The sequence below is a fragment of the Papaver somniferum genome, chromosome 6, assembly GCF_003573695.1.
Source record: "Papaver somniferum cultivar HN1 chromosome 6, ASM357369v1, whole genome shotgun sequence".
In the NCBI taxonomy this organism is placed as follows: Eukaryota; Viridiplantae; Streptophyta; class Magnoliopsida; order Ranunculales; family Papaveraceae; genus Papaver; species Papaver somniferum.
Window position 1 is genome coordinate 91838409 of NC_039363.1, and position 11217 is coordinate 91849625.

An 11217-nucleotide genomic window follows, 5' to 3' on the forward strand; every position below is an offset into this window, starting at 1 on the left:
GATACACCCGCTCAACACCTTAGCCATCGAACCCTATACCCATCGCCAAACATCCCCTTCCCCTTCTTCCATCGACCTCTCCTCCTCCATACCCTCTGCAGAAACACCCATACCGCCACCATCACCTCCACCTGCTACTTCCATACCTGCCACAGCCACCAAACGTCGCCATATCTACCACCATCACCTACCCTCCCTTTTTCCCCCTCTCTAGCCCCTTATTTCACTGATTTCTCACCATTCCTTTCTCTGAAACCCTAGGTGAGAAATCAGTAAAATAAGTGAGTCTATAGACGAATTCGAAGCGTGCAGGAAGGCTAGAAGGAGATGTAGCAACGTGGGTCGAAGTCAGAAACAACTTTCATCATGATTGGTGAGATGAATTTAAAACCCTAGTTTTACTGTTTTTGGGGGAAATTTAGGGATTTGGTTTGTAAACCCTAATTGGGTGTCCTGGGTATAAATAGGGGATATGTATTATGTGTAGAAGGTGTTCTTGGACTAGCCAAGTAACCACCCAATTTGGGTTAGGTTCATTTTTAATTTTCAATTTCAATTTCAAGATCAATTTTAACTGTTCAATTTTAGGGTTTTTATAATTTAATGTTCTTATTTTAATTCTGTTTTGATACTAATGTTTAATTTTTGTATGATAATTTCCTGTTTTGATGTTTAATTTCAATGTGTGTGCTGTTTCATGTTTTGTTAATGATTTAATCTTTCACTGTTTTAGTCCCTGTTAGTGTTAGTTTATCATGTTAGGTTAATGTTGTTCACTGTTAATGTTTGGACTAGCCTGCATCCAGAACTTTCAAGTTCTGTTAATTTTCATGTTTCAGTTCAATTTCAGTTAAGTTCAAATTTTGTTAATGTCTGTGCAATATCCTGTTAGTGTTTCTGTTAAATGTTCATTGTTAATTTCAGTTATGTTCATGTTAGTTGTGTTAGTATCCTGTTAGTTCAATGTTGTTAAGGTTCTGTTAGACTCTAGAATATCTTGTTAAATGTTCCTGTTATGTTTACACTTGCTGTTAGTTTGATGGAATGCTAGGCTAGGTATCTGTGAAGCATTGGTGTGATTGTGCAATGGAAGAAATCAGTGCTCATAGCAAGCTGATTATCTTGCCATTCTTGTTGTATGCTTAGGTTGCACTGTGATTGAGCATTGGGAGAAACTAGTGCTCATAGCAAGCTAGTTTTCTTCCCATTCTATTTGTTTGCCTTAGCTTTGCCTTAGCCTTGCTCTGTCAGCTTCACCACATCCCTGCCCTTGGCCTTAGGCCTTGGTTTGTTTTATCATTTTTCTTTGATGTCTAGTATTTGCTTTGTTTAGTTCTTGCATTGTTCTCTGCTTGTTTTTTCTTTACTGTCTTCACTGTTTTGTTCACTGCCATCTTTTCTTTCTTTCACTGCATTGCACTGCTGCTTTGCATTGTTTGCTTCCCCTGCTGCTACTCCTTTTTCTGTTAACTGCTTTTCCTTCTTCTTGGCCTTGTGCTGCTGTGCACTGCTTGTGCAGCTGCTGCTGCAACCCTGTTGCTGCCCCCTCTTTCTGCTGCAGCTGCTGTTGCTGTTGGCCTTGCTGTGCAGCTCTTGCTCCTGCTGCTGCTACTACCTGCTGTGCAGCACTTGTGCTGCTGCCTTCCTTTTCCTGCTGCCACTCCACTTCTCCTGCCAAGCCAAATCCAGTTCCTGCAGCTGCTGTGCAGACTTGCTACTCCTGCAGCCAAGCAAAAGGCCAATCCAACTGAGCCCAAAGCTCAGCTCATTCCAAAAAGACTAAGGCCCAGTCCACAGTTACCAAGCCCAGGTTTGAACCAAAAGTTGAAGCCCAGCTCATTAAAAATCAAAGCCCAATTCAACCAACTTGTGGGCTTAATCCATAAGCCTAAACTCAAAAGCCCAAGACCAAACCAACTGAGTCCAAGGCTCAGTTCAATTCAAAGGCCCAAGGCCTAAAGTATTTCATTGTTAAAAACCAAACCCATTAAGCCCAACACTTCCAAAGGGTATTCTAAGCCCAAAGCAAATCTAGGAACCCAATTAGCTAAAACACTTCCAAAACACACCCGATCTCTGTGGATCGACCCGTACTTGCACGAGCTACAACCGACGACCGTGCACTTGCGGTATTACTGTAGGCCCCCGTTTTTATTGCGCTTAATTTTATACATATCTCCGGGCCCACCAAGTTTTTGGCCGGGGATAATTTTTAGGACCTTTTAGAAGCCTACCAGCAGTTTGCAAACCGTTTCTATAAAAGTTCATGAACCGATTCAAGTGAATCAAATCATCTTTGTTTCAATTGTGTCTTGTGTAGTACATGAGATTTCCTTGCAATTGAACAACTCTCTAACTAGTTCATTTTGAAGTCATTTGAACTAGTTATGGTGAAGAAGAACATGGTTGATATGAAATGCTCATATGGCTAACCTTTTGGTTAACTATTGTTGAACCAACAAGTGAATACGTTTGGGTACGGTTAACAAATGTAGAAGTGTGCATTGTCAAGTGTGTGTAACAAGATAAGTTTTCGATTTAACGGTTGAGAAATATTAGCTTGAATCTAAATCAGGTTTTCATCTAACGGTGAATATTGAATGCTTTGTTACTAAGCTAACATTGATTGCAAACCCTGATTTGAAATACTATATAAAGAAGACATCTAGCGTTGTGCAAAACTAATCCCCACACCTTACGTGTGCTACTAGTTTGCGTGCTAGAGTCGATTCTCCTTTAACCTTTGGTTTTCTTCTTCTAAAACCAGGTTAACGACTTAAAGACTTCATTGGGATTGTGAAGCCAGACCGATACTAATTTTATCGTAGTTATGTGATCTGATCTTGAATCTTCTACGTACGAGTACAATCAGATTGATTGGCTTGAGATTGATATCTCCGATAGGCAAGATATAAAAAGTAATCACAAACATCTTCGTCTCATTTTTTGTGATTCCGCAACATCTTGTTTCGCTACCATATGATTAAGATTGTTGTGAGGTGAATTATAACTCTTGGCTGTTCTTTGGGAATATAAGACCGGATTATCGTTTGGTTCCTGTTCTCCTTGATTATTATCAAAAGACGGAGCAAAACCTTTAGGGTTTATATGTGGGAGACAGATTGATCCTTTGATAGACTTGTCTGTGGGAGACAGATTTGTTTATTGTCAAAGCCTGCGATTTTGGGTCGTAACAACTCTTAGTTGTGGGTGAGATCAGCTAAGGGAATCAAGTGCGCAATATCCTGCTGGGATCAGAGGCGTAGGAGCATAACTGTACCTTGGATCAGTGGGAGATTGATTGGGGTTCAACTACAGTCCAGTCCGAAGTTAGCTTGGAGTAGGCTAGTGTCTGTAGCGGCTTAATACAGTGTGTGTTCAATCTGGACTAGGTCCCTGTTTTTTTTTGCATTTGCGGTTTCCTTATTAACAAAATTCTGGTGTCTGTGTTATTTCTATTTCCACATTATATTGTTTATCTTTATAATTGAAATAATACAGGTTGTGCGTTCTAGATCATCAATTAGAATATCCAACCTTTGTTTGTTGATTTAAATTGATTGATCCTTGGATATTGGTCTTTGGTACCATCCAAGTTATTCATTGTGTTTGATAAGACTCGTTGATTTCTATTAGCTCGATTGAATCAAAACAAGAGAGAGATATTAACTCCTTGAGATACTTTTACCTAGGTTGAGTCTGACTGTCTAGTTGATTTTCTAGAAAGTATTTCGGAGTTAGTCCATACAGATTGCTAAGCGAAATATTGGGTGGTATTGTTAGACCCCCACTTTTTCATAACCATTCTCCATTGGGATGCAATTGATTGTCTTGTGTTATCCATTTTTCAAAAATTGTAAGGATATATGAGCTTCGACTGTGCAGTATCCTGCTTCCTCCAGGTACCTCTGTCCATACTTCCCTTGGAAAAAAAAAACAGGTGAAGAGAACATTACACGTGCTCTCATCTAGATGCTTACAGAGAGGACATAACTGGTTGGTATAACTACAAATCATAGATAGTCTCTCTTGTTGGAAGGTTGTTAGTAAGACACTTCTAAATTGTTGGAAGATTGTTAGCAAGAAAATTCTAGAAAAAAAGCGTTTAACCACGTCCTATTCTGCCAGAAGTCTTTCCACGTTACTGAGGTACCTAGCATAGTAGTTAAAATCTGGATATTCCCCGTGCTAAACCTTTGGTTTATTTTTTCAGTTTTTGTTTGCACTCTTATCATCTTTACAAATTTCCTCAAACCACAAAGAAACCACTTAATCTTAACAATATACATGTAGGTATTTGAGGTGTAAGAATTGAAAATAGGTAAGGCCTTTTGAAAGTAATTCACGGAAAATATTATTTTTCGGCTACGAGAGTGTTAACGCTATGGGTAAATCAGGTAATTATTGAAGGTTGTAGGTAGTTAAACATTTGAGCATGAGCAGATGTCACTGTGAACAATGATAAAATCGTTGGGTGATGATATAAACGACCTGAGTAGCAAACTCGTCAGCATTGGTGTGGACAACTTTTCTTTTTTTCTTTTCCTAGCTACCTTGGCAAGTTTAACCTCTGGGCTTTAAACCCAGTTTAAAAAAGAAAAACTTTCTCACAGTCCCACTTCTTCTCTTCAGCCTCTTCTTCTGCCTCTCAGTTCCTCTTTTTCACTATTGAGTAGTTCAGTTCAGAAATCAGATTCGCTTTCCACACTTCAAATCACCAGCAACAAATCAACACCGGAAGGTAAGACTAAGAATCATTGTAATTACTAGTTAGGGTTTTGTTTTTGATTTCAATTTTTCTCTGGAATTGATAAAGCCATGGATTCGATTTGTTTTTCTGTATTTTTGTTCCCAAGATTAAGCCACGAATTCGATTTGGTTTCGCATGCAATAAGACTGTGACTTCGATTTGTGTTTGTAAGATTTTGAAAGATGGGAGTTCAGAGTCTGATGAAAGTATACTTTTAAATGTTGGGTTACATGACTTGTTCGATTATTCGTCTTTGTAGTGGGTTTGTTTAACTCAGTGCGCATCATCAATGAATTTTTATACTCTGGGACTGTTTAATTTTAATGATTCAAGAATCAGTTTGAGCTGCAAATTTGATGAATTAAACCAGCCATGGAATATGATGCTTGAAACGAAGCATGGTGAAACCTTTGAGAAATAGGAAACTTTTAATGTTTCTGCAGTCCTTGGAAGGAATACATGTTGGGCCTCTATTGGGTGCTCGGACGTACATACATATCACAGAGTGCAGTCATACTAGTTATTTGAATTTTTGGAAAATTTACTGTGTCAACTTTGTTATGAAATCTTTTATGATGATCGAAGCGCCAAATTTCTGACAAGGATGATGATAGTTTGTTGCATGGCTTTCTAGATTTTTGGGAGGTTTTTTTTCACTCGTGAGAGTTAGTCTTCCTCAAGAGCCTAATAACTTGAGGAATAAGTTTTAGTTGTTTTTTCAGCCTGAACCTTTATGGAATCAGTTTAGAATTTTATTAGGATGCCTGAATCTACATAAATAGATTAGGTCATCTTTGTAGTTTATCAGAGAAGCTATTGCATTATTGAGTTTTCTTTATAATCTTTTGTCCACTACTTGCTGGTCTTAGGTAAGAACTACTAGTTCTTAATAAATTATTCGTCTTTCCAGTCAATATTTTAAGAGATAGTTTTTGGTTCTAAATTGGGAATTGATAATGCAGCTCAAAACATGGCCAAGATAAAGACCAACCGTGTCAGATATCCAAATGGCTGGGAGCTGATTGAGCCCACTCTACGTGAATTGGAAGCAAAGATGAGAGACGGTACCTCATTTTCTTTCTTAATTCAGTACAAATGTACAATAGTAGCCTAGTCTGATTTTTATCTTACTTTACTTTGGTGGACTGTTTTACACTGTTTACATTCACATAAAACCAACACGTTCGGACTGTTATATGTTTCTGCAACAGCTGAAAATGACCCACATGATGGAAAGAGAAAGTGTGAAGCATTATGGCCCATTTTTAATATCGCACATCAGAAGAGTAGATATATCTATGATCTTTTCTACAGAAGGAAGGAAATTTCCAAGGAGCTGTATGAGTTCTGTTTGGACCAAGGGTACGCTGATCGCAACCTAATTGCCAAGTGGAAGAAGGTATGTTCTGCTTGTTCTCTCTTTCTAGTACTCGATGAACTACTTTAGTTTGTTTTCTTCTTAGTATTTTTAATTTAAAAACATTGGGCTGAGAGAACCATACCACAAATGCTCCTAACTCCCTATCATTTAGTTCATGGGCTTAAATCATAGTGTTCAATGCAAAATCCATTATACAGTTAGTTTCTCATAGAAGTTTCTATGTAATAGATAGAATCGATTTAAAGCTATCTCACTTATACTTCCCTTGCGGTGTGTCTTTGAATGCAGTCGGGATATGAACGCCTATGCTGCCTGCAATGCATTCAGCCACGGGACCACAACTTCGGCACCACTTGCGTATGTAGAGTTCCCAAGCACCTGAGGGATGAAAAGGTCATTGAATGTGTACATTGCGGATGCAATGGTTGTGCCAGTGGTGACTGATTCCTACTGTTTGTAAGTAGTCTTTCTGTCTTCTTCTGAGCAATGTAAAACAAAAAGTGCTGAAGATTGGTCCCTCTTTTCTGCAGGTATTAATCAAAGCCGTAATTTTAGTATTCAGGTTGAGGACAATATTTTCACTTGTTGAGTTATAGACTCCACAGAGATAGCCGACTATCTTTTGTTTTGCATCAAAACGGAAGAAGATTAGCTCGACCGGTTAGAATGGTTCTTGACCAGAGTTTGCTATATGTTCTCCGTGTATTTCTTGGAAGAAATTCTGGAAGACCCAACTCTCTCCTAGAATCCTCCACTTCTTGCGGAAATGTATCCAAGGTTTGACTAAACTCTCTAGTAAGTTCTAACTCACAGCTTCAACGAATTCAAGACAACAGTTACAAAAGCTGGGGTGGATTACCGGATCTGTTTCTGAAATTGAACTTTGATGGCGTTTCAAAAAATGCATCATGATTTTTTTTTTCTCTCCTGGATCTGACTTGCCTAGTTTCGAATGAAAATCATCTGACCGACTCGAAAATATGTCAGTAAGTGGTCTGGTTCCATAAGTCGGGGTATATTCAAACGGGTCCGAGTCCTAAGCCATAAGTCGGGGCATATTCCGAGTCCTAAGTCAGACATAACTCAAAATAAAAAACAAACAATCTGACTTGATACGAGTCAGAAACCAAATCTGATGCAGACGTGAGTCAGCAAAATAAAACAAACATGATAGGATAGGAGACTCCTGTGATGGGTCTTCTTCGAGCAGTGACAAGGCTGAAAATCCCACAGACCCTAGTTTTGAGCGATTCAAAAACCGACTTAAATCAGTAGGTCCCACTCCCACAGTACAAACATAGAAACCCGAGTTGTTTGCTATAAGCCTTGAGCCAGCAGAACAATCTCCTCCGCCACCACTTCTTCTTCTTTAATTACAACCTCCAAAAAAAACCAAATGTGTTCCTGGTTAAAAAATCTCGATTCACACTTAAACCCCAAATCATTATCGTTACAATCCCCATAAACAGATTTAATCATCATCTAGCGAAAGAAAATTCGACCCCATAAACCCTAGTTTTTCTTTTTTTTCTCCACAGACTCTGAATTTCTCTTCACTAAGTTCTTCTTAAACAAATACTTGGATCAGGAAAAAAAATCATGGAGGATTCTGAAACTTCTTCTAATGTACCTGAACGATCTAGTGAACCATCATCCACTAATACTGTGAAAGAACCATCTAAAGAACCAGGTATGAATTTGTGATGAATCTTCTTAAATCTTGTTTACTGTTTTAGTTTTATAAAAAATAAAGACCTGTAACATTCAATTGCTGATTGCAAGAGCTTTAGCTTTCACCCTGTTGAGCATCTAAGGGAATACCTAGGATGGCTTTTGCCCCTCTCAAGTTCTAGCTAGAATTGACCAGGAGAGGTTCTTCTGAATCCATCAAGGAAGCAGCATCACACTTGATTATTTTACAGTCTGTTGCTTTGTTTGGTATTCGAATTTAAGTGGGTTTGAACTGAGGAGACCATTAGTAATGGGTATTTCTGATGGTAGTATTAGGGTTTAATCTGGCTTAGTTTTATTTTGTTTCTCTTTATTGTTTTGAATTTGCTAATTGATTAGTTGTTGTTTCTTTTGTCCTTCTCAGTGTGTAGTTTCTTTCGTAAGCCATCGAAGAACAAAAATATAAGAAAGCGAAAGAATGATGATGAAGAGGAGGACAATGGAGAAGAAGGTTCTTCAGTGATTCAGAAACCCAAATTGGCTCCAAAGGCTGATAATAAGTTACATTTTTCAACTGGGACATCGACAAAACATGTGGCTGAAACAAATCAAGACCCTGATGAGTCTAGGAGATTTCATTTTGAGTCGTCGAAAGTAATTCAGGTTCAACACGATAGCAGGGCTACAGCGACATTAGAAACTGAAACTGATTTTTCTAATGATGCAAGGGCGATACGTGAGCGAGTACTTAAGCGAGCAGAAGAGGCATTGAAGAAGAATAAGGATAAGAAGCCTAGCGATGAGAAGCTTTATAAAGGTATACATGGGTATACAGATTTTAAAGCCGGGTTTAGAAGAGAACATACAGTTGCTGGTGAGAAAGCTGGTGGTGCACATGGACCACTTAGGGCTTCTGCTCATATTCGTACATCTGCGAGGTGGGATTATCAACCGGATATTTGTAAGGATTATAAGGAGACTGGTTATTGTGGGTTTGGAGATTCTTGCAAGTTTATGCATGATAGAGGAGATTACAAGTCTGGATGGCAGATGGAGAGGGAATGGGAGGAAGCTGAGAAGATTCGAAAGAGGAATTTGGCTTTAAAAGCAGATGATGATGACGAGGATGAGAATGAAAAAGCAAATGCGAGTGATGATGATGAAGATGCACTTCCTTTTGCGTGTTTCATTTGTCGACAGGCTTTCGTGGATCCCGTGGTTACCAAATGCAAGCACTATTTCTGTGAGCATTGTGCTCTTAAGGTACTTATTTTCTAACTGGAAATTTTCGCTGAATCTCGAAGTGTTTGATAACATATGTTTATTTACGTAGTTGTGTTGCGTTTGCAAGTTTGATAATATATGTTATCATCCCGTGAAACAATGACAATCATTACAATGGTGTAGCCATTAATGTAGAAACCACATACGATTATCTTTTATAATACTTTAGTTAGCTTGCATGGTCTTATATTATGGTAACAGTACAGTGTTAGGTATGTGAGGGCAAATTTTAAGCATAAACGTTTTATTTGATAAACGAGAGAAATTGCTAATGAAAGAGAGTAACAAGATTTAGATTAGATGGTCATCCATGTTATGAGAACAAATCTGACATCTTGAATGGTTCCTGACTACCCTAGCAAAAGTATTTGCATATTTGTTACAGTTTCTAGTGAGGAAGCCAGACTTGAAAGATTTAAACTGATGTAACCTAGTCATTACACTCAACATAACAGACTCACAACTTTTTATAAAGCACTAGACTTTGTAGCAAAACAATCCATTATGAATTTGTCATCATTTAGAATGCTGACTTGTTTTAGGCCTCTCGCTGCTGTCCATCTGAATCCTGATCACTTCCCTGCTAGCTCTGGTTTATTCAGGTTTTTGAAACCTAAATTTCTAGCCCTGTGATGGGGATGCTGTTCCAGTCCCTTTTTATGATTTCAATGGGACTAGGCTTTTTATCCTCAAAGACTAGGCTTTTGGTCAATGTGACTAGGCTTTTTATACTTTCAGATATGCCATAAAACAAAGGCCAGAAATCTTTTCTTGTCAAAATCCTTATCATGGAGGCAGTGAGTAGACCAAGCACACAGATTAAAGAGTACCGTACATGGATACGAACCAAGTTAGAAAAATACAATCATAAAACAAATGGTTCATAAATTCAACATTACTATTGCATAATTGACAGTTCTGATTGACGGGAACAAAGGAACTAATTCTGCCTTTAACAGGAAGGCAGTTATGTGTTTCCAGAGGAAGATCTTGATTCTAGGCAGGGTGTTAATATGCCACAAGTGATACCAATCAACCTTACTAGTATCATGATTTCTATCACATAGATAGTTGTAGGCTGACTTGACAGATACTCTACCACTTCTAGTGCCTTCCCAGACTAATAGCATCCTTTCTAGAGATAGTAGAAGAAGGTTCAAGAGTGGTAATTTTGTCAACAGAATCTTGAGAAACTAAAGAGTTGATCTTGTGATGGTCCCAGGAATCATTGCTAGATATAAAATCAGCTACAAGAGCAGATCAGTATTAATACTACTATTAGCATAAACATTTATGCATATTAAATAAGCGTGTGTACATTTTTCAGTCAGTTGTATGTTAAAATTAGGGGCAAAAGCGCCCTATTATTGAACTTTCTTTACAGATTTTTTTACGTAAGCATAAACCTGTGTTTTCTTGTTTTACTGAGTTTTACCTGTAGTCTTCCTGTCTTTGATCTCATTTTACCAGAATCTTACTTGATTTTCTTATGTCCACAGCATCATTCAAAAAACAAGAAGTGCTTTGTGTGCAACACTCCAACTCTTGGCATGTTCAACACAGCTCATGAGATCAAAAGGAAGATGGCTGCTGAGGGAAAATGATGGTTTGTCAATTTGATCATCTATTGATTTCGTGTGTTATGAGTTTCAATACCTCTTTTTGTTAGTGTAGCACTTTTTTGGTCTTTTATTTTTTTAACTCTTGAATTGTAGTTGTAGTTGTATGACGGGTAACGGGTTAATAGAGACTTATGTAAATTTTGCGACCAATGTTATAAACTAAAGAATTAGGAAATGCTGAACATAAACAAGTAGAGAGAAAAGATATGAGAGAGCATTTCATTCATGGAGTTAGTATATGTGTGAGGACCTCTATTTATAGGTCATACAATAGAGTGGGTGGTTAATTGCATTAAGTATTAGAGGTAATGGCATGCAACTATTACTAGCCATTAACATGTACTTAAGATGGTGGTTACAAGAGAAATAAGAATGTGTAAGGGTGGTGAAGGAGATGTAAAGGTGGTAGTGTAAGTTTGGCAAACAAATTCACTACCAAACTACTTCAAGTATAACATATAAAGTTACATATCCGTTACTGAGATGAAAGTAGATTGCTAGCCTATTAC

General features: G+C 38.0%; 2 protein-coding genes across 4 annotated transcripts; both read left to right on the top strand.

Moving 5' to 3' along the window:
• The first annotated feature begins 4620 nt into the window (after positions 1-4620).
• On the top strand, positions 4621-7054 carry LOC113288414 (protein BUD31 homolog 2-like). 3 transcript variants are annotated; one of them, XM_026537438.1, is made up of 5 exons: positions 4621-4741; positions 5713-5814; positions 5962-6149; positions 6420-6587; positions 6662-7054. In XM_026537438.1, exons 2-4 carry the CDS (start codon positions 5721-5723, stop codon positions 6573-6575), a joined length of 438 nt encoding a protein of 145 aa, XP_026393223.1. In that variant the 5' UTR covers positions 4621-4741; positions 5713-5720; the 3' UTR covers positions 6576-6587; positions 6662-7054. The 3 variants fall into 3 exon arrangements, with proteins under 3 accessions (XP_026393223.1, XP_026393224.1, XP_026393225.1); XM_026537439.1 differs by having other exon boundaries at positions 6687-7054; XM_026537440.1 differs by having other exon boundaries at positions 6694-7054.
• A 123-nt stretch (positions 7055-7177) lies between these two features.
• On the top strand, positions 7178-10883 carry LOC113288413 (zinc finger CCCH domain-containing protein 1-like). The gene is made up of 3 exons (XM_026537437.1): positions 7178-7821; positions 8227-9065; positions 10586-10883. The coding sequence occupies exons 1-3, from the start codon at positions 7731-7733 to the stop codon at positions 10688-10690; spliced, it is 1035 nt and encodes a 344-aa protein (XP_026393222.1). The 5' UTR covers positions 7178-7730; the 3' UTR covers positions 10691-10883.
• Positions 10884-11217: the final 334 nt, after the last annotated feature.

What these genes read in the sequence shown, in the direction of transcription:
- LOC113288413 (XM_026537437.1), top strand. Translation starts at nt 7,731, where the DNA reads ATGGAGGATTCTGAAACTTCTTCTAATGTACCTGAACGATCTAGTGAA. An exon ending in AGAACCATCTAAAGAACCAG is followed by an intron (nt 7,822 to 8,226) that starts GTATGAATTTGT and finishes TGTCCTTCTCAG; the next exon opens with TGTGTAGTTTCTTTCGTAAG. An exon ending in GTGAGCATTGTGCTCTTAAG is followed by an intron (nt 9,066 to 10,585) that starts GTACTTATTTTC and finishes TTATGTCCACAG; the next exon opens with CATCATTCAAAAAACAAGAA.
- LOC113288414 (XM_026537438.1), top strand. Translation starts at nt 5,721, where the DNA reads ATGGCCAAGATAAAGACCAACCGTGTCAGATATCCAAATGGCTGGGAG. An exon ending in GGAAGCAAAGATGAGAGACG is followed by an intron (nt 5,815 to 5,961) that starts GTACCTCATTTT and finishes TTTCTGCAACAG; the next exon opens with CTGAAAATGACCCACATGAT. An exon ending in TAATTGCCAAGTGGAAGAAG is followed by an intron (nt 6,150 to 6,419) that starts GTATGTTCTGCT and finishes CTTTGAATGCAG; the next exon opens with TCGGGATATGAACGCCTATG.